The sequence below is a fragment of the Astatotilapia calliptera genome, chromosome 22 (genome assembly GCF_900246225.1).
Source record: "Astatotilapia calliptera chromosome 22, fAstCal1.2, whole genome shotgun sequence".
NCBI lineage: Eukaryota > Metazoa > Chordata > Actinopteri > Cichliformes > Cichlidae > Astatotilapia > Astatotilapia calliptera.
The window spans coordinates 33,286,149-33,311,035 of NC_039322.1; the positions used below are offsets into that span (position 1 = coordinate 33,286,149).

Consider the following 24,887-nt stretch of genomic DNA (forward strand, 5'->3'; position numbering starts at 1 on the left):
TATTACGCTGCCTGCTGTGACGAAGCTCGAACGGACTTTTACCGCCATCTTGTGTTGAAAAAAGGAGGAAGGGTTACTATAAATGGACCTGTCCTATTGGTTGAAACGCCGGTGCGTTTGAAAAGCTTACACCTGATTGGTCGGCATATCTACGAGACGGTTCGGCGTATATCTTGCAGATGGCGGAGCCGGACAGCGGTAGCTGCGGTTAGCTAATACAGGCTTTATGTGTAAATGCAAAGTGTTTAATTAAATCAATTTTCAGAGCGTTTCAGATAAACTGCGCTTTTATTATGTTTCATTTTCACGTGAAATTGTAAACCTATTTAATGCGTGACTTTTGTACAGTATTTATTTGAAAGCCTGTAGCCGGTTAGCATCTTTGTTGGAAGTTTAGGCCTACTGTGCCAGCGCTTGTCGATTTTAACAATAGCTGCGATACGCAATAATCGTCTGCCTGTTTCGTTGCATTTTTAAGAGTTATCTTTTAAACGACCCAAAAAAGACATGGGATATAGACTGGTCTGGGTGTGTTTTAGCAAGTAAGACATTTTGTTATGTAGACGGACTTTGACTTGGACGGGAACTAAGACCTTTTGCGAGCTAGAAAAAAAATAACAATCACAAAGGAAGATGTCCAACGGCGCTACAGGAAGCGGGGATCTGGCTTGGATGGTAAGTTTGTTTGGCACACGAGTAACGAACTTGGCTTAAAAAAATAAAAAAAATTTTTTTTTAAGTAATAGCGCTATCGCAATACTTTACAATGTTGTTTCAACCCAAGGGCAGCGCGAACCTCGACTATTGCCTCTCGATGGCATTTAAATTTCATCGCCAGCCGGCTATTCATACAGTTGTTAAGGATGAGGCATCTACAGTCTGTTTTTAAATTCTAACTCGGGTACAAAGCAGTGAACTGGGTTGAGTCTTGTAGACGTGAAGGGCTGGGAGGTCAAACGCGACATTCATCCTTTTCTTTTTGTGCCCTGATGGTTCCTTGTTTATGTCTTCAAGCGAAAGTTGGAAGAAGCGTCTCATCGAGACTGGTTTACATGACTGTTTGTACCACTACATGTACGGCTAATACGTGATGAAAAATGCAGTAGGAGATGTATTGAAAATGATCACAAGTGCGAGCCAGCACAGCACTTCACACTACAGTTGTACGGTGATTCAGACCGCTCTCTGCCCTCCCTCAGTCTGACCTGTTCACACCGACCGTCTGGTGTGCAGCTACATTTAAACTTCTCTGCAGCATTAACATTGTTTTAATATCCGACTTTTGCTGTATGAGTACTACTGTAAGTAATACTGTAGTAACAGATTTGAACTAAAGTATTTAAAAATGCAGATGTTTACATGCGCTTCAAAAATCTTGTAACATAGCAGTTACCTGCTGTTGATACGAATAATTAGTTACTTCAAGCACTGCATTGACGAGGTGACTGTAATTAATGCTTTTCAAATCCAGGTCTGTGTGACACACTGTTTACATTCCGTACCATTAGACTTACTGTATGAGTATATTTTACTAATAGGCTGAACTTGAATCTTAGCATTTATGAAAGTGATCGGTGGTTATTATCTGTTGTTTAAGCCTGTGTAATTTATTAATTTGTTAAAACAAGGTGAATATTTTTTTCTGAGACCAACCCCCACCCCCTTGTTGTTGGGATTTCCTGCTTGTTAGTGTATGAGAATATATTTATTAGAATATCATCAATTAATATGTATTAAAGCGTATATAACACTATGAGCATAGTTATATTTATCACTTCATGACCAAAACATATGATTATGAACTACAGACAGAAATTAAACTTTTGTCCTTTTGTTGTTTATTGTCATTAATTCACCACTACTATGAAAAAGTTGTAACAGACAACTTACAATTAAAACTTGGCTAATTGTTATTTTCATTTTATCTGTTACTAACAGTCTGTCACTAAAGCATCTGTTCTTAGTGTGCTTGCACCAACAAGGTGTTTAGCATCGAGATTTTAACAAAACATTTTGCATGTCTCGGTACATTGTGCAGGGTCAGCTTAAAAAGTTTAGCAAATTGGTGGAGAAAATAAATGTTTCTGGAAGCCTCGTCAGAAATGCTCTCAGTGCAATGGTGGTTGTTAAGTAGAGGTTAAGATTATATCATATTATTTCAAGAAAATTAGAAATAATATTGCTGATGCTATGGAAAAATATACTGAAGTTGTTTTATTGATGTTTGGAGTTTGCAAAAAGAAACACAAGTGTGTGGCGATGAGCGAAATTATAGAGCACTAGAACTGATGAAGCATAATTCAAATATAAGCACACATTAGGTAGTTTGAGTATCGTTTTCCCCAGAAATGTTTAAGTGAGAGTACAAAATAACAATTTAACACTTTGGTTTAACAGTAACTGAAATAACTTCAGAAATCATCAGGAATCTGCATAAATCGTCACATAATAAAAAGCACTTTACACAACTTGCCTCATTCACAAGAGCACTAGTTCTACTATAATTACTTTCTATCTAACTTACATTCTCCCATGGATGCATCAGAGAGCAACTTGGGTTAGTAACTTGCCCAAGGATATTTGGCGTGCATACTGGAGCAGCCAGGAATCAAACCACCAACCTTTCAATAAGCAGATGACCTGCTCTGCTTCGTGAGCTACAGCCACCCTGAAGCTAATGTCAAGGTTGGAGCTTTTTAACCAGCAGCTTAAAGCTGCTTTTTCCACTATATAACTGCATCAGTAATTTCCATCCACTATTTACTTATCTTGTCATACGCAGTGCAACTAGCGATTACACTCCAATACTAGGCAGAGTCATTTGTTTACATTGGAGTCACACATCACCAGCTGCTAATATCTCCTCTTTTATAGCCTGGTTGTAGTCAAAGATGTGTTTTTGGCTCCAGGGGTGGAACATGTCTGTTGGTTCCTCGATCACAGAGAACGATTTTCTTGCATATTTTGAAAAGTGTCATGCTTTGCTGGAGGCTGTTGAAGTCGCTCTCTTTTTACGTGCTGATGCTTTCATTGTGCCTGCTTGTGTTGGTATTTACCTACGAAGAGCGTATTGATCCCAAAGAAGAGGTTTGTAATGTCCTTCAAGAACCCTGGAGAATTCCTGAGGAATGCTTCAAGAAATTAAAAGAAAACTTAAGAGACTTAAGGCTGTGTTGAAGGATAAAGGAGATCATGCCAAATATTTCTAACTTGTTAGAATAAAAAAAAAAAGTAGAATTGCCTGATTACGCTGTGCTATCCCATCTATGTTTCCAGATGTTTCAGTACTTTTGCTGCACCTATTTTCCATCTGCCTAGTAAAACATAAAGAGATGAAATGTGACTCAAGACGTTTCGACAGTAATGTATGTTCAGTAAAACTTAAAGCTGGTATTTTTCACAACTTTCAAACTAAAAATAAAACATGTCGTTTGGAATAAAGATGGTGGATTAGACCCCTGCCCTCCAGTAACAATGAAATTAAGTTCTGTGTATATCCTGTGTGTCTCATACAGCAATAAATGAACTCACAACCAAAACCATTCTGTCTAACAGGAGGCTGCGAACGGCAGAGGGGATGCTGGAAAAATGGAAGGGGCCAAGAAAGGATCCAAGTTATCTGTGGAGCGAGTGTACCAGAAGAAGACCCAGCTAGAGCACATCCTCCTCCGTCCAGACACGTACATTGGTTCTGTTGAGCCAATCACCCAGGTGGGTCCCAGGAGACTGCCTTCTGCTGGTGGCTACAGAACTACTTGCAGTACAACTTCACTGGCATTTTACAAAGAGGGCTTCAAGCTTATTTTTGTGTCAGGAGTTTATAGAATAACGATCTTTATTTTAATTTTTTTCTGAAAATTATCTGCTAAAATGATTCTGTCTTCAGGTGAAAATCTGTTTGGCTAGAGTAGCACATTAATGGTTGCCTGTAAGTGTGTCGTAAGGATCTCTGCTCACAGTAAAAGTCCTTTGGTTTTGAACTGTCTCCCATCTTTGCTGTTGTGTGTAGTACAGAGCCCATTGTCCTTTGGCTGTGTCATTTAGGAAATGTGGGACAAATTATCTGTCTTTTGCAGATTATGTACCAAAATGTTTGCCCAGTTCAGAAGAGTTAATTGACAAGTTAACACAAGTCCCCTCTCAGGATCTTCCAAGACAGTCCTGGTGCCCAGTGAAATAATACATACAAACGTCTGTCCACCAGTATAGCTATAGTTTAAACCATTCACATTTTAATTAAAGGAATAATCAGTAACTGAATCTATAATTGAAAACCTGTTTTAATGGCCAAATTTAAATTCAGAATCCTATTCCTTCTGTTACTTCCTGAGACTGTTCTGATGAATATAACCTCAACATTCCTTAAAATTACTATTAGAATTTGATTATTGTCATTATTTTTAATGTGTTTTGTTTTTTGCAACTCTTCCAGCAAATGTGGGTTTTTGATGAAGAGATCGGGATGAACCAGAGAGAAATCACCTATGTTCCTGGACTGTACAAAATCTTTGATGAAATTCTTGGTGAGTGATTCCAAACTGTTCTCTAATAAGTGTGTGGAAAAATGTTTCTGCCCCTCGATTAAAGATTCAAATTGTTTAAGAAAACTTGTTAATGTGTGATTAGAAATTTGGATTATTTAGTTTAAAGATGTGTGTGCAGCTGGGCCGTCATCATCGGAGCACATAGAAGATCTGTTGTTCAGTTTAAGAAAACACGAGTAAATCCCGAATATGTGTATGAAACATTTCAACATTTGTCTTTTACACACTATATGAGGCATTATCATTATAATGTTGGTATTATTCACTGAGTCAGGCTGTTGTTAGCACTGTTCTGTTAGCACCGTTAGCACTGGACTTGATGTGTACAGTATTTCTATGTGAGCCTATTTATGACCTATTCAAAGTCAAATGTGTTTGAGGTAGCACGCAGTCATAGCTGCGGCCTTAACTTTTTGATGATGATGTTTGCTAGTTCACCTTACATGCATTAATGTAATAACGTGGTTAGCCTACTCAACGTAAATTACACACGAACAACATGAAGCTACTCACGCAGAGAAGAACGGCTGCTGCTGCATCATCATCCTCATCATTTCTGCTACACTGGCAGGGCTAGGGGCCAGGACTCTCCTCTTTGGGTTTTTGGGGGATGTTGCTAACTCCGGGTCCAATAACAGGCACCACACCCGCAGTAGATGTGCTCGGTGTGAGGTCTCGCAGCAAGCTATCAAATACGGTGCATTTCCCGGCTTTTAAAAAAAGCGCTATGCGTCACCAGGTGTTTCATCAGATTCGAGGTGTTACCTCCTTTGACAGTATCACAGTATCAGCTTAAAGCACTTGTTGCTGCTGAGTTTGCATCTTTTGCTGTGAAGTACAGCCAGACTTTTGACCGCTTCGCCTTGGGCATTGTTAAGGTTCACATAATTGAGGAAGGAGAGTACAAACAACCAGGTCCAGAAGATCTTGGTCAAACAATTGATTTTAATGAAATTTTAGCGCTGCTCTAAAAGAACGTACGTACCTGGGCCCGCCTACTATCCTTGGAAAGGTAAAATGATTGGCTAGAATCCAAAGTGTGTGACATCTCAGGAAAAAAAAGCACCGAAATGTGCACTGCTTTTCGGTCTGGTTACTACCGTTTATGTCAGAACCGATATCACTACCCATCCGTATTCACAGGTCAACGGACAGTGATAAAGACTTAATAATAAAATGTGCGACAATCACATCAGTTCAGGGAGGGGATACATTTAGGCTCACAGACTATGTAGAACAGTGCAAAGGCTTCCAAAATTCCAAGATAACCACTCCAGAGGTGTGCTTACACAGCGTGTTTTTCAGATTTTGTAAGGTCTGTAACTCTTGTATGAAATATTGTACTGCAAAAGAGATTAAACTGATTAAACTTGTGATATATCTCTTGAATTAAAAACTGCTAAATGAGAGAGGCTAAACCTGAACTCACCATACACCAAAGAAACAACTCGTGTGTTTCTTTGGTGTATTAAGAGTTTTTTCATGTGCTTTGTGCAGAGGTATTTTTTTCTGTTCTCAAACTGATCTCCCTGTTGGAGCTCAGTCTGGGAGGAGTTATTTTTTCTCCTTATCTTTCCTCGTATGGTGCATTTTTCCATTGTTATACCTCTCTGACCTGTCTTCCCCATGTGATGCTTTGTGTAATGTATGTATGGTCGGAGGGTAAGATGGCGCCGCCATTGCGTGCAATAGGTCGGCAGCCTTATGAAATTTCCCCTTGTGGGACTAATAAAGGTATATCAAATCAAATCAAATAATTTTCATAATGGAGGGTTTTGTTCATCCCAAACTGGGTGTGACAGTGGACAGAGGCTTCCACTACAAACAACTAAAAACAATGTGAAAATGTGCTCCACACAGAAACACTGTTCTGGGTTTGTAGTCTGTGCTGTGTCTAACTATACTGGATGTGAAAGCATCAGGTAGTTGGTGCTCTCCATTAAAAAATGTACAACATTGTCCAAGTGACATTTTTCTCTTCCTTTCAGCTCTATCTGAAATGTGTCTGCTAACCACAAACTTTGTGTCTGTGGTTAGCAGACAGTCTGAAGACTGTTACTGTAAGAGAGGGTGGTCTTAAAGATAAAGTGAAGATTAAACCATGCCCCTACGTAAGATAAATAATTATTGATGTGAACTGTGAGTCGGTGAGCACGGAGTCCAAGGAAATGACGGATGACGAACTGCAGATCTTGATTTCGCGGACGACATTGCGCTGCTCGGATCTACTCAACGCTTCATTCGCAATTTGACCGCCATACTGGAAAATGATCGGACTGCAGATCAGCACTGCCAAAAACAAAGTCATGCAGTTCGGTTATGCCAGAGCGAATACTCCGGTACTTGTTGGCCACCGCCCGCTTGATGAAGTCGATCAGTTCATGTATCTGGGCAGTGTGATAACACCGGACGGTGGCTCGGACAAGGACATTGCCTGTCGGCTCGGAAAAGCAGCATCGGCCATGCGTAACTTGAATCCGGTTTGGAGATCGACCACCAACTCAATATCATCCAAAGTCTGTTTGTTCAATACGATAGTCGTAACAGTGGCTATCTATGCGAGTGAAACATGGAAGTCGACGGCAACAATCACCCGACGATGAATGTTTTCCAACAGCGCGGCCTTCGACGGATTCTCAAGATTTCATATCAAGATCGTGTTACCAACAAGGAGGTCCTTCAGTGCACTGCCTCACGACTGCTAGAGGACGTGGTATTGGAGCAATGATTTCGTTTCGCCGGTCACGTTCTTCGCCAACATCGGGAAAGACTACCAAAGATAGCCATGTCATGGAGACCCGCCCGGGGGTCACGGAGCCGTGGACGACTAAAACAGACGTGGGGACGGTCATTCATTGAGGACCTGAAAGCGGTCGATCTTTCATGGGACGAGGCTGAAGATGTGGCTGCAAACCGAGCTCGCTGGCAATCCCTTGCCGCCCAATGCACCATCCGGTGTGGGGGGAACTAAGTCAAAGTAAAGTGAACTGTGATTTATGCAAAACTGCTGTAGTGGACTCCCAGGAATAAATGTGTGGAAATTGATATTTATAATGCCTCTGTCAAAGGTTTTGACCATGTCCGATTACTAAAAATATCCCAAAATAGGTTTTTGAGATAAATTCTGAACACAAGCGTAAATCTTGCCGAAATAAAGTAAACTACAGCTCATAAGCCGTGGTAATGGACGGCTGCTGGGATACTTTTGTTCTTTCAACTTTGTGTTTTGATGTTTTGCGCTTGTTGACAGTCAATGCAGCTGACAACAAACAAAGGGACAAGAACATGACTGCCATCAAGATCACCATTGACCCGTGAGTACATCATTTTATATTTACCTCATTACATTAAAAATAATGCAGCTGATCTTAGGAAGCATGTATTTTTCTTTGAGCCAGTTTAAACAAGCTGCCTCCTGTGTCCTCCTGAAATTTATATCTGAGGCAGAGGAACTGGTTATGGGTCACTTTGTCAAACGGGGGAAGCTGAAAATGTTTTTTTTTTGTATAAAACACTCTGGAAAGGTTACATATAAGTGTGGAATAATACATTTCACTTATAAAAGATAAAAGGATTCACACTCCTTTAGTGTCAATGTTGAAACAATATTTTTGCAGCCATTACAAGAAAGAAATACCACAGGGTTATGACGTACAGTGAAAAGTGTAATACATTTCCCTGATGATGAGGTCAACATTTATCCTGTATTTAAACTTTTTATACTGGTTTCAGTGAATCCAACACCATTTCCATTTGGAACAATGGTAAAGGAATACCTGTGGTGGAGCATAAAGACGAGAAGATGTACGTCCCAGCTCTCATTTTTGGCCACCTGCTCACCTCCAGCAACTATGACGACGAGGAAAAGAAGGTCACAGGTGAATGCAGACAGTCTGACATCACTCAGTTGTTATTGTGAATGCAGAAAAGTTACTGAAAGCAGCGTTGCTGACTGTTTGATTGGTTTCAGGTGGAAGGAATGGCTATGGTGCTAAACTCTGCAATATCTTTAGCACCAAGTTCACAGTGGAAACAGCATGTAAAGAGTACAGACACAGTTTCAAACAGGTGAGATAACTACAGCAGTACCTTTCATGCTTTATTACCACACATATATATATTACTAATGTATATCCGGTTTCTGGGGTTTCATAGTAACCCTGTTGCATGTTTCATTATATTATCATTTCTCATTCTTTTGGATGAGAAACTTCACAAGTTGGTTTTGCAGATTTCTGATTTATTTATTTTTTTAACACGTCAACTTTTCTGACGATCAAAAGAATTTGATAATTTAGCAACATATAGACTTTGACACCACATTTGTATCTGTTAGGAGGCTGAGAGGTAATATTGGCGGCCGTCAGTATTTTTCCATCAAAGCTGCAAGTGCTGAACACGGCCCCAATTTTATAAACCTGTATATTTCTGAAGGTACTATTCACAGTGGTTCAGAAGCACTGAGTCAGTTCTCTTTCCTGTTCACGTGCCAAAACTGGAACATAATTAACATATGCCAGGGGTGAAATATAAAAAGTTACATTCAAATAATTTAGAATTAGTACAAATAGTAATTGTTTTTATAGCCTTTTTATTAAGTGGTCCAATAATCAATTTTACGTAAGATAGAGTATCATTATAGTAGTGTTTAAAATGAGGCTAGTGTATTTGCATTTGTGGAAATAAAATTGAGCTAAGATAGATTAGAAATACACTAAAGGTGTAAAGATAAAAGCACATAATGTTTACAAACATCAGAAGCAAAGGGACAAAGAACTGTGAGGTGTTTAAAACAAGGACGTTTATTTATCAAAAGCATTAATCAATCTGACATAACACTATTCACTATTTCACAATGAAAGTTCAACTTTAGTTCAACTTGTTCTTCATGTTTTTGGCCACCAGATGCCACCAAAGAGGGCCGTATTAAAAAGCTTTGAATAGTGAACCCCGTCTTTAACACAAGCTTCAGAAAGTTTCAGTTGGCCTCGTCACTGGAAACGATTGTATCTGCTGACTCCCAAGTCTTCCTGTAGCTCTCCACAGGTGCTCCTCAGCTCTTGGACAACGCTTCTGATAATTCTTTATATTCCTCTGTCTGAAACCTTGTGGGGAGCACCTGGCTGTGGACAGTTTATGGTGAAATGAGGATCTTTCCACTTCCAGATTATGGCCCCAACAGTGCTCCCTGGAACTTTCAGTAGTTTAAAAACTCTTCTGTAACCAATGCCATGAACAGGTTTTGCAACAATAAGGTTGTGAAGGTCTTAATTTTACCCATCATGAGATGTTTCTTGTGTTACATGTTGGCAATGAGACGTGTTTTTATTGGCCATCAGTTGGGACTGAACCAGCTGATAGTAATTTGCAGGACTGCTGTCTAATTAGTGACAGATTTCTGCTGGTGCCATGACTGTCCATGCCTTTTTACACCTCCCTTTCTTCATGTGTTCAACACCGTTTTCTGTGTTTCATTTCTCATTATTACATACAACTTAATTTAAGGACATCTGTGGTCACATGTGTGGATTGGATGGGTCGTTACAGACGTCTAGTGAGAATTTTCATTTCAGTAGCACTAATATATATATATATATATATATATATATATTTATTTGCCGCAAGGTCACAGTCACAGTCTTCCTTGTTTATAGACTAATATCTGAAATCTTGCCCACTGAAATCAGAGCTGTTTTCATATGATCATCATATGAAGTGATTCGGGTGAGAGGTGAAACATCTTTACAAACATAAAGAAGTCCACTTGTCTGGGTTTTACAAGCACAGTTATTAAGACACCAAATGTTTTCACATTAAGATTTTCAGGTTCACTCAATACAGCAAAGGGGGTCCAAGTTTAAGACTCCTGCACATGACCATGTCTAAATACCAGGTATGTGTATGTTATCATTTGCTTCATCCTCCTCAGACGTGGCAGAACAACATGACCAAAACCTCCGAGCCCAAGATTAAATTTTTTGATGGAGATGACTTCACCTCTGTGACATTCCAGCCGGACCTGTCCAAGTTTAAGATGGAGAAACTGGACAAAGATATTGTAGCACTTCTTACCCGCAGAGCATATGATGTAGCTGGCTCCTGCAGGGGAGTTAAAGTGTCTCTGAACGGCAAAAAATTACCTGTAAGTCTCATTCTATGTCTTCCCTTATCGTGCCACACTAGCTAACCATAAAGTAGTCATTTGTTGTGTTCGTGTGTAAAGATTTGTCACTGTATATGTTTGCATAAATATAGCAAAAACTGTACCATTGAGTGTAAACATCAATGCTGAGCACTGAAGGTGAAATTAGTATGTGTTTTGAGTTAACGGGATGATAATGGGTGTGAATGTTTAATTTTAAAGAACATGGATGTATCAGACTCTGATCTTCACATCACGCCAGTTTGGATTGTTTAAATGAGAAGTGTAATTTTTGGAGTATAAGGACTTTATAGCCTCCTCAGTACGTGGTTCTTGTGTCGTGGCTACTTCTACCAAAGTTTGCTTGAAGCAAAATAAAGAGAACTTAATTGCCATGTTGAATATCACATTATATGTTCAATAACCCTTCTCTCTTTCACTGAAGGTTAACGGGTTCCGCAGCTATGTGGACCTGTATGTGAAGGACAAACTAGATGAGACAGGCGTGGCCCTGAAGGTGGTGCATGAAACGGTGAACGATCGCTGGGAGGTTTGCCTCACCATGAGCGAGAAAGGATTCCAACAAATCAGCTTTGTTAACAGCATTGCCACCACAAAGGTATCTGCATATGAGTAGTAAGCTGCAGAAGTGTAAATGGCTGTCAGAAGTAAAGAAAGTTCTTTTAACGCTGAGACATGTACGTTTTAGGGTGGCAGGCACATTGACTATGTGGTGGACCAGATTGTAGCCAAACTTATTGAGGTGGTGAAAAAGAAGAACAAGGCAGGAGTGTCAGTTAAACCCTTCCAGGTGACGTCACTGGGGTTCTTATTTATACATTGGTTTCAATTCACAGCTTCATGCTGAAAAACATTTAATCTTTCTGTCATTTGTACTTCAGGTGAAAAACCACATCTGGGTGTTTGTGAACGCACTGATTGAGAATCCATCGTTTGACTCCCAGACAAAGGAGAACATGACACTCCAGACCAAGAGCTTTGGGTCCAAGTGCCTTCTGTCAGACAAGTTTATCAGGGCTGTAAGGACATTTCTCACTTCTTTTCAAGCCGTCACCATTGTTTGTACTTAATCTTTTCTCATGTAAAGTAGCTGGACTTCAAAGAAAAAACGTTTGTCACCTACAGGCAACCAACTGTGGGATTGTGGAGAGTATACTCAACTGGGTAAAGTTCAAAGCTCAGACACAGCTGAATAAAAAGTGTTCATCTGTGAAGCACAGCAAGATCAAAGGCATCCCGAAGCTAGATGATGCCAATGATGCCGGTATGTAACTAGTTTCATTATTTATTCAAGTCTAAAATGAGGAATGTCCACAAGCAACTACCTCTTAATGAAATCTTACAGAAGAGAGTTGCATGGTGCACTGTTGGGTCTGATTGGGTCATAGCGATGTCATTTTCACAGTTTTCCTGAGACTCTACACTATGCAGTAAACCTGCTAAAAATATGCACTTCAGGTGGACTACAAGCAGAGAGAAAAACAATAATGCATGAAAATATATTTTAAAAATATTAGTCTATTATTAGACGAATTCTCAGTTAAAAAGAATTTGCCATGTCCGACTGTGCGGCGTGGAGGGTCATCGCTTGTGGCTCTGCTGATGTGTTATTCAGACCCAGTTTGCGTTCACGCAGTAACAACTAAATTAAAAAAAACAAATTGAATTGAAAACCATGTGATGGTAGCTGTGGAAAGGTGCCAAGTCCTGGAAAAAGAAATCAACACCTGTTTACAGCATCATAATCATCAAAATGAAAAGTGTGTCAGATGTGGAGTAAATATAAAATGTTAGCCTTCTGAATTACGTTTGTGTTTTTCTGAGTTTCCTCTTAGTCTGGGACCGGGTGCTTTTGCACATTATGCTGTGAAGCCACTCATTTGTTATAGCTGCAGGAAAAACTCAACACGAAGCTGCTCACTGCAGCTAACTTAGTAATCCTCTTCATATCTCCATCTTAGGTGGCAAACACTCCTCTGAATGCACACTTATCCTCACTGAGGGGGACTCGGCAAAGTCTCTGGCCGTCTCTGGACTGGGAGTCATTGGTCGGGATCGTTATGGAGTATTCCCGCTGAGAGGCAAGATCCTGAATGTGCGAGAGGCAACACACAAGCAGGTACGAGCCTGAGAAATAATGACATTTCACATGTAGGAAACAAAAGCAGGTGAAACAGACAAATGCCAGTTCACGTGATAACAGGACATTGACTCTGTTCTGTGTTTTCGTCCATTTGCTCATCGTTTCATCCATGTTGTCAACAGATCATGGAAAACGCCGAGATTAACAACATCATTAAGATCGTCGGGCTCCAATACAAGAAGAGTTACGACGACCCAGAGTCGCTGAGGTCCCTGCGCTACGGCAAGATCATGATCATGACAGATCAGGTGAGCGGCCTCACGGACACTCGCTCACAGTTCTGGTAGGACTCGCAGCTGCTCAGAAAATAGCAGTAACTCTTCTCCTTGTGCACCAGGATCAAGACGGCTCCCATATCAAAGGTCTGCTCATCAACTTCTTCCATCACAACTGGCCTTCCCTGCTGAAACACACCTTCTTGGAGGAGTTCATCACACCCATTGTCAAAGTAAGGGAGGCACACCATTACCATTTTATTAAACCGATCAAGCAGCCTGAAACTTGAAAAATATGCAGGGTGATATTTGTGTGTTGGACTCAGATCATTCAGTCAATCACGTGTCTTGTTTTGCGTGTCGTGACAGCGGCGAATAGAGCGACTTGCAACACATTGTGATAAAGATTCCTCCTCATCATTTATTTCCAGGCTACTAAGAACAAACAAGAGCTGGCCTTCTACAGCATTCCAGAGTTTGACGAGTGGAAGAAACACACGGAAAATTATAAAACCTGGCATATAAAGTACTACAAAGGTTTGGCGTTTGAATCATTTCAGAAACGATTTTAGAGCGACTTTTGAAATCGCACGTTTTTGTCTGAAAAATTGTTCATTATAAAAAGATCAATTTTTTGTTGCAGGTTTGGGAACAAGTACAAGCAAAGAAGCAAAGGAATACTTTGCTGACATGGAGAAACACCGGATCACATTCAGATACACTGGTGCTGAGGACGACGCTGCCATCACTCTGGTGAGCACGCCGTACTGCTGCTAGGACAAACAGACTATGAAAGCAGCCAGTAATTATAGCATACATTTGTGCTCAGGGTCTGTTCAATGTGCTACTTTGATTCAGGCCTTCAGTAAGAAGAAGACGGACGACAGGAAGGAGTGGCTCACTAACTTCATGGAGGACAGACGTCAGAGAAGGATGCACGGCCTGCCAGAGGTTTGTATGGAAGAAGCTTTCATTTGCGTGCTCCTCTCACAGAATCCTGCTAACTCAGCAATATTTGATTTGGGTGAAATGGAGAAAACATAGATGAGTTATTGCTCTTTTCTCCCCCTCCCCTCATCTTCCCCACCACCCAGCAATACCTGTATGGAACTCATGCCCGACACCTCTCCTACAATGACTTCATCAACAAAGAGCTGATTTTGTTCTCCAATTCTGACAATGAGAGATCGATCCCGTCTTTGGTTGATGGTTTGTACACTTCCTCCATCTTTTAACTGTTTGGGTTTTTTAGCCGAGTTTTCTTTTTCACAGTGAAAGCATCCCTAACATACCAACAAACACATAACGTCAGTATTTTATAAATGTATGCGAGGTATAATCAGCCCTGGATATTTCAGCTTTGTAAATGTTGGTGTTTGTGTTGCTTTTAGGTTTGAAGCCGGGTCAGAGAAAAGTGTTGTTTACCTGCTTGAAGAGGAATGACAAGAGGGAAGTGAAGGTCGCTCAGCTGGCTGGTTCAGTAGCAGAGATGTCTGCCTACCATCATGGAGAGGTGCAGTCAAATCATTAAGAACGTTATGAACCATCGTACGCAGCACAGCGTGACATTTCTGTCCACGCATCTCTGAGTTTCTAACTATAAACTGATACCCGGGAAAATACTCGCTGCTCCTTTTCAACACCACAGAGAGGATATTGACCCCATCCTAAAAAATGGCTGAGAAGAAAACGTGTTCATTTTCAACAAACTTCTCATTCTTAATAGAATTTTAATGGAAGATGGGTTTTTTTTTAGTCTTGATGTTTTATTTATTGTACAGATTACACAGATACAATATAGTAAAATATATTTTCAAACCTACAAACAAACAAAGGATACACGGGAATATCTGAAAGCATATTAATAACAACTGAAACTTTTTAACCTTTAGATATTTACCCTGAGACTTTAACACTGCGACTACCCAAATTCATGTCTTTTTCTTTCGTTCGTGCTTCTAGCAAGCTCTCATGATGACCATAGTGAACCTGGCACAGAACTTTGTGGGCAGCAACAACGTGAACATCCTGCAGCCGCTGGGTCAGTTTGGTACTCGCATCAATGGAGGAAAAGATGCAGCCAGTCCTCGTTACATCTTCACCATGCTCAGGTACAAATGAGTCCTGCATGTCTTTTAATTCAAATGTATTTTTCTAAAAGGTTTCTCATCTGACACCTTTAGACAGAGTAAACATTTTTGGCTTCCACTGCATAATTTTCATAAATGTTGTCCAATTTCCCACAGTCCTCTTGCCAAGCTGTTGTTTCCAGCAGTGGATTCCAACCTACTAAAGTTTCTGTATGATGATAACCAGAAGGTGGAGCCAGAATGGTACATTCCCATCATTCCAATGGTGCTAGTGAATGGTGCCGAGGGCATCGGGACAGGCTGGGCCTGCAAGATTCCCAACTATGACCCCCGAGAGATTGTCAACAATATAAACAGAATGCTCAAGCATCAGGACCCACTGCCAATGGTAAACATTGTGAACAAATAAAAGCACGCCAAGTACGGAGACAGATGAAAGTATATTTTAAAGATGAAACTGCTGGTTCAGATTAGCACATCAGCTATATATCAAGCATATTTCCATATGTGCAGAGTTTAAAATGTCTTGTGGAATCTGGAGATGGCTGGAGCTGATTTGTACCACACACTTACTTTATATCACAAATCTTAGTAAAAGAAATTGACAAGTAGATAAGTCATAGTGTAAACTGCTTGTTCGCTCTACCTCTTAGCTGTTTACCTATACAGTGAAACTTGCCATATCTTAACTGATTGTAGTGGTTGAAGGTAGGTCGAAAGCAGCTTGATGTTTCTATGGTTCTGTCAGCCTCCCAAACAGGATCACAGGAGTGTCCACAGGGCACGTGCAGGAAGTGCCACAGAGTCCACCCCCCAGCTTGTTCACGGTTGTCAGCGGGGCACACGCACATGCTCATTCTGTGTCTAGAGGGCGACCGTGGTTCAGGGGGTTGGGAAGCTCATCTGTAACAGGGAGGTTGCTGGTTCATTCCCCCAGCTCTCTGTCCTGGTCGTTGTGGGCCATGAGAGGGCATCAAATTATAGGATGGGTGCAGAGAGTCAGAGATGTGAACAAACAGTCCTCATCAGCGCGCTGTGCTTCTGATTTCCACAAACTGCTGTGGTTTGTTGCTTGAAGTGTAGATAAAGGCTTTAACCTCCCTGTCCTGATTTCCTTCTACCCACAGCTTCCTAGCTACAAAAACTTCAAAGGGATAATCCATGAACTGGGTCAGAACCAGTATCTGGTCAGTGGAGAGGTGTCAGTCATAGACAAGAACACCATTGAGATCACAGAGCTTCCTGTTCGGACTTGGACACAGGTACAGTCCAGGTTGTTTTCTCGAGAGTGTAAAGAGTCACAAATGATCTGGAATATATTTTTATGTCTGTCTGTATGTTTAACCGTTTTGTATGCAGGCGTACAAGGAGTCTGTGCTGGAGCCCATGTTGCAGGGCACTGACAAGACGCCAGCTCTCATCAACGATTACAAGGAATACCATACAGATGCTACAGTGAAGTTTGTGGTTCGCATGTCTGAGGAGAAGCTGGCCCAAGCAGAGGCAGCTGGCCTTCACAAAGTCTTTAAACTGCAGTCTAGTCTCACCTGTAACTCGATGGTAGATATTCCCCTGGTTTATCTTGCTCTGCTTTAACCACAGCTGTTGTCTTAGAACTGTTTCATTTTTTTAACTACACCATTCTCAGGTGTTGTTTGACCACATGGGCTGTCTGAAGAGGTACGATTCAGTCCAGGACATCCTGAAGGAGTTCTTTGAGCTCCGCCTGCACTATTACAAACTGAGGAAGGACTGGTTACTGGGCAACCTGGGCGCTGAAGCCGCCAAACTATCCAATCAAGCTCGCTTTGTACTCGAGAAAATCGAAGGGAAAATTGTAATCGGTAGGAACGCAGAAAATCCTCCAACACCCACGTGGCAAACAGTACAGATTCCTTTTTTCTATCTCACCGTTTGTTTTTAACCCAACCAGAAAACAAGTCCAAGCGTGAACTCATCCGCATGCTGGTGCAGAAAGGCTTTGAATCTGATCCAGTTGCTGCCTGGACCAAGGCTCAGGAAAAGGTATCGCAGAGCTTCTAGAAATATTCACACATGATTGGTACTGAACACAAACACTGAAGGGAGAATCTCTACAACACACTATTTATTTTTCATGCTTTTATCCGCCAGTCTCAAGAAGAGGATTACAAGGACGGGAACGAGAGTGACGGTTCAGTGGACTCAGGGTCCACATCAGGCCCAAACTTCAACTATATCCTCAACATGCCTCTGTGGTGCCTGACCAAAGAGAAGGTGGACGAACTGCTTAAGCAGAGGGACCAAAAGGTATTCTATAGATCTCTTCACAGACTGACATCTGTCATCCTCACATGTAAGAATATGTAGACTATAACGTGTTGATTAACAGAGTGAATGTGCGTGTTTGTGTGCAGAGAGGAGAGCTGAATGACCTGCAGAAAAAGTCTCCAGAGGATCTGTGGAAGGAGGACTTGACGGTGTTCATCGAGGAGCTGGATGTAAGTTTGTTGTTGCCATTTATTGTTTTCTAAAGACGCACATCGTACGGGCAGGTGCAGAGCCGAACAATACAGAGGAGAAAGCATTCACCTGAAATGTGTTTGTCTTGTGTTGTTTAGGTCAGTAGATCCATAGAGTTTGAACTCTTGCAGCAACTGTCCTTTGTTTTTTTTGTGCAGGCTACTTTTGTCCAGAGTTATTTTATCTGGTAATCTGCTACATTTAAACCATGACTCATCTTTTTGTTCTGCCTCTCAGAATGTGGAAGCCCAGGAACGAGAGGAGCAGAGCATAGGCAAGGCCATCAAACTGGTGAAGGGTAAAGTGGGCAAGCCCAAAGTGAAGAAGATGAACCTGGAGGAAACTATGCCTTCACCGTTTGGCCGAAGGGTGGAGCCTCCAACGCAAGCAATTAAATCTGACGCAGCCAAAAAACTGATCAAAAAGAAGAAGGTAACCTTTGTGTTTCGGCTTCAAAGTTGACGTAGATTTCATGACAGCATTACTAGAACACAGTTACACAGGTGTCGTTCTCTTATAAAACCTAAAATACTTCCTGAGAAAAACAAATATGAGACTAAAACACTTTCATGTCCAAATAAAGGGAATAAAGGTTTGTTGCATTCTCCTCTCAGGGTGACTCAGACCCAGCACTGAAACTGGAGTTTGATGAGGATGGTTTGGGTGGTGAAGGCGGAGGTGGAGAAAACATGGCAGCCAAACCGAAAGCGCCACGAGTGAAGAAGGAGAAGAAGGAGCCCGGTCAGTGCAGAAATCATTCAGTTACACAGCGGTTAAGTCAGTGTGCTGCAGTGAAAATGACAAATCATGCTGTGTGATCTGGCCATGCATGGATGCTGTTTAACACTACAGGTTTCATCCCTGGTTGATGATTTACTGCAGTTTAAAAAGCACATCGAGGAGCTTCACTGTATTATGTGAACACTCCAACAGACAGGCTGGTAATCTTGTTCACTCTTATACAGGAGCTCCTAAAGTGAGAAAACCTCCTGCACCTAAAGGTACAGGTGCTCCTGCTAAAAAGGTAAAGAAGAGGAACCCATGGTCTGACGACGAGTCCAAGTCAGAGAGCGACCTAGAGGACAGCGAGCCCATCATTCCCAGAGAGACCAAGTCCCAGAGAGCATCGGGTACGGTTACAGTCACTGTGAACATTCACTGTCATCCCTCCGATCATCGTGTTCATTTCGTGTTCAGTGCAGAGCATAAATGCATTGTTAATGATGTCATTTATTTGTCTTTCTGTCATTAGCGAAGGAAACGGTTTAGACACCAAGAAAGTCTAAAGCAGCCTCTGGGTGGTTGATGGGATTTGTTTGAGTCAGACACAGAAAGAAAGTATTTATTAAATGTGCATTTCACTGCACCAAATGTGCAAAATGAAAATTCTCACACTGTGCATCATGCATTTATTTCCTTTTGTTTCTCTTTTAAATCCACTCAGTCTTTGCTTTATTCCCCCGTCTGCATCAGGTGGTTGCTTAGTGTGACTGGTTAGCGTTTCATTTCAATCTGAAGCCAGCTCCTTGATTTCAAACCACCCGGGGCTAAAAATATCACTCAGCTTCTGACAGGAGTCTGATGTAACTCAGCTAATTATTGTACATCAGAGTGGCATCAGAATCCCCGGCAGTTAGAATGTGGTTTCACACAGACCCTGCTCTCATCTTTCAGCTTCCAAACCAAAATACACATTTGATTTCTCGGAGGAGGAGGATGAGGAAGAGGCAGATGAAGAGGAGAACGCAGACGACGAGCCTCCTTCTTCTCCAGCGAGGTCGTTCAAAGACGACTTTGCTTTCCCTGGCGCTAAGGACCGCTATAATGACCATAATGATGACAATGAAGACGATGACAACGATGAAGCATACACGTCACCCAAACAAAAAGCCGTGTAAGGTTTAGGAATAGTTCACTACGTTCAATGATACTTTCAGCACCTGGATTTCCACCATTCGTGTTCTTGCACCCACCACACACACACACATCTGTGATTCATATCTTGTGGGGAGATTTAATTGACGTGATGCTTTCCCTAGCCCCCTACCCTAAAGCTAACCCTGTCACTAAAACCACATTTTGAGTCTCAAAAATGCCTTCAAAGGGTTGTTGGTCCCCACGAAGATATGAACACACACACACAATCTCTCCCTTCTGACTTGGGCAGTATTTTACTGTTGAATATGTTTCTCCTCCCTCTCTGCAGTTCAGCGACTGCAGCTAAAAAGAAAGACGCAGCCAGCATCTTCTCATCCAAGGTAGCTGCGTCTGAAAAGAGCAATGAAAGCGGTGAGTATCACTTGGGAGTCTGTGTCTTTGAGAACACTCCAGACTGAAACAGATGGGGGGCTACAGCTTCAGATGATCACGCCTGTGCTATTGTTGTCAGTGAAGAACAGGAAACAGGCTTCAGTTAACACAAGCTCACCATAATTGGACAATAGAAGCTTGTAGGGGGGAACGAAACACTGCCAGGTCTGATGAGCCTCGATTTCTTCGACACAATTTGAACTGCAGGGTCAGAATTTGATGTAAACAACTCAAAACATCCTGCTAGCATCAGTGGTTCAGGGTGTTGGTGTTACGGTGTCACAATATGTTTTCTTTGGGTCTCTTACTATGATTTGAGGATCAACACAGACCAACTGAGCATGTTTCTGACCAGTTTATCCCATTATCTTCTGGTGGATGCTTTCAGCAGGATAGCATGCTGTTACAAAGCTGCAGTCATTTCAGGACGACGAGTTCACTGTACTCAAATGTCCTCTGTAGTCCCCCGATCTCTGTCTAGTAGAGCTCCTGTTGGGAGGTTTGACTAAAAGAAGTCTGGAGCAGATTTGGATGATATACAAACGGCCTGATCTCTCAGTGACCTGCAGACACAACAGCAGCTGAATGCTCATGTTTTTGTTGTAGACGAAGCAAAGTCTGACAGCGACAATGACAACAGCCCAGTGTTCACTTACTCCAGCAGCTCTGCATTTGACAAAGCATCTCCAGCAAAGAAAGGTCAGTATGTCCAGGAGAGAGCAGTGCACTCCTTACCACACAGTGACAGTCTGTTATGTTGTGTCAAGATGCTGCTGATGCGTCAAAGCAAAGGCTCAAATGTGCCACAGTTACTCACTCATGCACGTGCAGCATTTGAAAACCAGGTGTTTGTTTTCTGTAGCAGCTAAGAAGCCATCTGATGCAGCTCCTAAACCTAAGAAACCACCAGCACCAAAAGCAAAAAAACCCGATAAATCCATTTGGGACTCTGACTCTGATACTGGCTCTAAGAAACCAGCACCAGCTCTTAAAGGTAAGGCACAAAAAGAAGAAGAAGAAATGTAAAAAAGTCACAGTGCAGGTTGTGAGCTTTTGTTACCTTGTTGCAGGTAAAGGCCGGGGGAGGAAGAGGAAGGGCTCTGGCTCTGAGGACGAGTACAGCCCCATGAAGAAAATGTCAAAGCCTCCGGGGAGAGTAAGTGCATAGAGACGACATTTTACTGTGTGATTCTGGCAGGCGGGGCCAGGCTGAACTGGTGACCTGTCCAGGTCATGGTTGACTTTGACCTGGACAGGTCACCCCACTTGTGTTTTTTACACCATCAGCCAAAATGGACTACCAAGTTTGTGACTGTAGCAGTTCAAATTCATTACGTAAAATATCAGGCGAGTGTGAATCTGGGTGATCTCAACCTCAAGGTCAGAGATCATGTTTGCTGATAACTTGAAGAAGAGGTAGCATCGGAATTTCAGGCTCCGTCCACACGTACACGGGTATTTTTGAAAACGGAGATTTTCCGTTTTCGTTTTAAAAAATAATCCCGTCCACACATAAAGGCAGAAATGAAGGAAAACGCTGCTATGAACATGCCAAAGCAGCAGGTGGCGCTAGATTCCTAACCGTGCAGAAATGTTGGCCAATCAGAAGTCTAGAAGCCTCGGTGGGAAATAGTAAACAAGGATGGGGCATAGAAGCAGAACCGAGTCGTATGTGTGGAGGGACAGTAACTGTGTGTATATGTAAGCATGTAAACACTGCAGAGAGTAGAATTAACAGTATTGTAGAAATTCATTGCACCGAAACAATAACGTGGCGCACAGTGTGACGTCCAAAAAGGCGCACACCTTTGACGCTGCGTTTTCTGCATTTTTTTCCGTTTTTCTCGTCCACACTTAAATGCAAAAACGGAGTTTTAGAAAATATCCACCCTGCCCGGAGTTTTTAAAAATCTCCGTTTTCAGTGACCGAAAACGCCGTTTACGTGTGGACGAAAGGTGCAAACGCGTAGAAAAATCTGTGTTTTCAAAAATACCCAGGTACGTGTGGACGTAGCCTCAAACTGACACCACACGTGTTTCTACCAAAGAAATCAGACAAGTGATGTCAAGGTCAGAGGTCGTGGTTTCTCAGTCTCGTGAATTTGATTACTTGAGAAGAAGGTGATGTAAGATGTTGCTACCACAGGTGCATGAGAGGGACTGCTGGCCACCGCCAGTATTTATATAGAGAAAAACCCTAGAAGGGATTTTAGTATCCTCAGTGCTAAAGTCATCCAAGCACAGAGGCCTGAAGTGCTTCGCTGATATACTGTGGGAGGCTGTTTTATGTGCGTCCACCTTTGGACACATCTGTCTGAAGTTAACACACATAATGCAGCCAGGGTGGAATAAATGAGAACTGTCATTTGAGTGAATTTTATTATGTTTCCTCTCTTCATTCATAACAAGTATCATGTAGTCGTGTTACGGTTTTGCTTCTTTAATAAAGCGTCCGAGTCTCGTGGTGACGTGAACGATTAACACGAGGGTTTGATTCTGTGCAGAAGCCTCAGAAACCTCCGTCAGACGACGAGGACGACAGCAACAGCATGAGCGGCCTGAGCGCTCTGACCCGCGACCGGCCAGGCCGCGCCAAAAAGGAGGTGAAGTACTTCAACGAGTCGGAGAACGAGGAAGAAGACGACGACGACATGTTTGATTAAAGTAGCCCGCCGTCACACAAACGCCACCTGTATAGAAATCTGCCCTTCCTCCTCCTCTTCCAAACAGACTTTTGTACATTTCCTGTTACATTTTCTTTTCATTAATGGTGATGTTCAATGATTTTTAACGTGTAGATGTTTTACACTTGTTATTATTATACATATACAGGTTTCTTTTTTATGCTCATTGAAACGTTCTGTATTTGTCTGAAGCAGCTTTTAGAAGTTTAGAATGCAGTGCTTTAGCACATTTTAATTGTTAAAATAATATGTACCTTTTGGAACATGAAGTTGAAAGTAAATGCTGAAATGTCCCCGAGTCTGCTGGTTTCATTCTTTTATTACTGAGCCGCTGCGTAAGAAGACAAACTGCTGATGTCAGTTTACACTGACGCTAACACATCTCAGTGCCTGCTCATTTTAATGGATACTTTATTGATCCCCATGGGGAAATTACTTGTTTTTCTCTGCATTTGACCCATTCACTCAGTGAAGCAGTGGGCAACCCACTAAGCAGGCGCCCGGGGAGCAGTGTGTAGGGACGGTACCTTGCTCAGGGGTACCTCAGGGTAGCCGTTAAGTGGATTCAAACCGCCGACCTTCCGATCATGGGGCGACCACTTTACCTACTGAGCTATCCCTGCCTATCTGCCTTGTCTCCAGTGCACACAGTTCAGTGTGGACTGGTTTATACGACAATGAGAGGGACTCAGAACAGGAAAAGTATTAAATAATGTTTTAAATGAGTAATACGAGGCTTGCTTCATCTTCGTCCTTCAAGCATCTGCACACACCAGTGTTTAAAATAAATATATTTTATTACTTTGCCAGGACAGTTCATGGTAAAGTTAAACAGTATATGAACATAAAAAGTATATGTTAATGTACAAAGACAATATTTATGATGGGAAATGGAAACCAATCAAAGCTTAAATCTCAAAACTTTCCATGGTCGCCTTCAGCCTGCAGCACAGGCTGGATAAATGTACAACACATCCCACAGTAAACTGTGAGCATATCGTCTCATATTAACACAAATATACAAGACTGCATATCGTCTATTGTCTGATGGAAAAGGTGGTGAACTCGTCTGTCCTGGAGGGGTTCCTGGCAGACAAACACGACAGACCTACTGTTATATGGCTGATGGTGAAGTTCACAGTCATGATTTCTGGCTCCTGATTAGCTTCATCTTGGGTTAGACTGATACTCGGGCACTCGTGGAGTTTTTAGACTCCTGTCTGGGTTTTATTCACAACAAGAAAGTAAATCTGTAAATGTACTCTGTACATCTGTAAATCAGCTCCTCGTGACTAACCAATCGTGATCTATCAGATCACCAGTGGCCCTCTCATGGTCAGTGTACAGGTTGGATTGTATTCTAACCTCATGCAAACCAAGTACATTTTCAGAAACCTATCTTCCAAATAAAGTCAAAGAGGAAACAAAAAACAATAAGTTAAAATAAATAAATTAGATGAAATTAAGCACAGAGAGAGAGATCCCACCCCTAAGCCTCACTACGTCACGGTGACCTGGAGTATGTACAGGGTTAACTTCCTAGCAGGGGACAGATCATCGTTGAGTGTCTGTAAAGGTCCGTTTGAACTTGAACTGATTGTTGGTACAGAATACTGGCCAGTGCTGATTAGTCTTCCCATATCAGTCGAACTCAAGTTCGTACCTCACCTGTGAACCAAGTAGCTGTCAGATGATTGATTCGATTGATTGATGACAGCTAGCTGGCTCCCTGGCTGAGGAATGGCAGATGGAGCTCTGCTGTTTGACATGAACACAAACAGACATCAAACATTGAGAGTTGAGGTGACTCGGTTGGCATTTGTCCCATTTGTCCTAAATGACACGCGTGTTGCATTTTCCTCCTGTCTCAGTGGGAGTTTACATTTCCAAGCACAAACACAGAGCGTCGTTTCCACAGAGCTGCCGACTGGAATGCAAAGCACACAGCATTTATATAACATCTCTGCAGTGAGCTAGATAGTAGAGTACAGTTACATCGGTACGACATTCAGTGGAGACTAATAAGTAATTCAGCACGGTGAGGTTCTTTCCTAAAAGGAACAGAGAACAGTCCCTGCTGCATCCAGGAGCCCGAGGGCTCGTCGATGCTTCGGGACAGGATGTGGACATTCTTCAGCTGTGAGGACTTTTCATGTCAAAATAAAAAAAGTCTCTCACCAGGAGAGCACGTCAGAGAGAGAACCACAGGAGAACAAGTCCTATGTTACATTAAGAT

At 41.9% G+C, this 24,887-nt stretch overlaps 1 protein-coding gene across 4 annotated transcripts; it reads left to right on the plus strand.

The window, feature by feature from the left end:
- The first annotated feature begins 129 nt into the window (after positions 1-129).
- top2b (DNA topoisomerase II beta) lies at positions 130-22,949 on the plus strand. Of its 4 annotated transcripts, none has more exons than XM_026155571.1 (36): positions 130-675; positions 3,556-3,711; positions 4,433-4,523; positions 7,795-7,858; positions 8,277-8,422; positions 8,515-8,612; positions 10,474-10,686; positions 11,132-11,305; positions 11,396-11,497; positions 11,589-11,726; positions 11,833-11,971; positions 12,669-12,826; positions 12,973-13,098; positions 13,188-13,298; positions 13,497-13,602; positions 13,709-13,818; positions 13,924-14,016; positions 14,160-14,274; positions 14,457-14,578; positions 15,028-15,176; positions 15,312-15,543; positions 16,283-16,417; positions 16,515-16,715; positions 16,804-16,999; positions 17,089-17,180; positions 17,289-17,444; positions 17,552-17,635; positions 17,895-18,089; positions 18,272-18,398; positions 18,623-18,787; positions 19,332-19,551; positions 19,864-19,946; positions 20,574-20,666; positions 20,830-20,961; positions 21,038-21,123; positions 22,472-22,949. In XM_026155571.1, the coding sequence occupies exons 1-36, from the start codon at positions 634-636 to the stop codon at positions 22,628-22,630; spliced, it is 4,809 nt and encodes a 1,602-aa protein (XP_026011356.1). In that variant the 5' UTR covers positions 130-633; the 3' UTR covers positions 22,631-22,949. The 4 variants fall into 4 exon arrangements, with proteins under 4 accessions (XP_026011356.1, XP_026011357.1, XP_026011358.1 ...); XM_026155572.1 differs by having other exon boundaries at positions 20,833-20,961; XM_026155573.1 differs by lacking the exons at positions 130-675; positions 3,556-3,711; positions 4,433-4,523; ... (1 more) ...; positions 8,277-8,422; positions 8,515-8,612 and adding an exon at positions 9,913-10,098.
- Positions 22,950-24,887: the final 1,938 nt, after the last annotated feature.

Coding starts and splice junctions, on each gene's coding strand:
- top2b (XM_026155571.1), top strand. CDS start 634: ATGTCCAACGGCGCTACAGGAAGCGGGGATCTGGCTTGGATG. Junction 18,399..18,622: donor GAAGGAGAAGAAGGAGCCCG/GTCAGTGCAGAA, acceptor ACTCTTATACAG/GAGCTCCTAAAGTGAGAAAA. Junction 20,667..20,829: donor AGCATCTCCAGCAAAGAAAG/GTCAGTATGTCC, acceptor TGTTTTCTGTAG/CAGCTAAGAAGCCATCTGAT.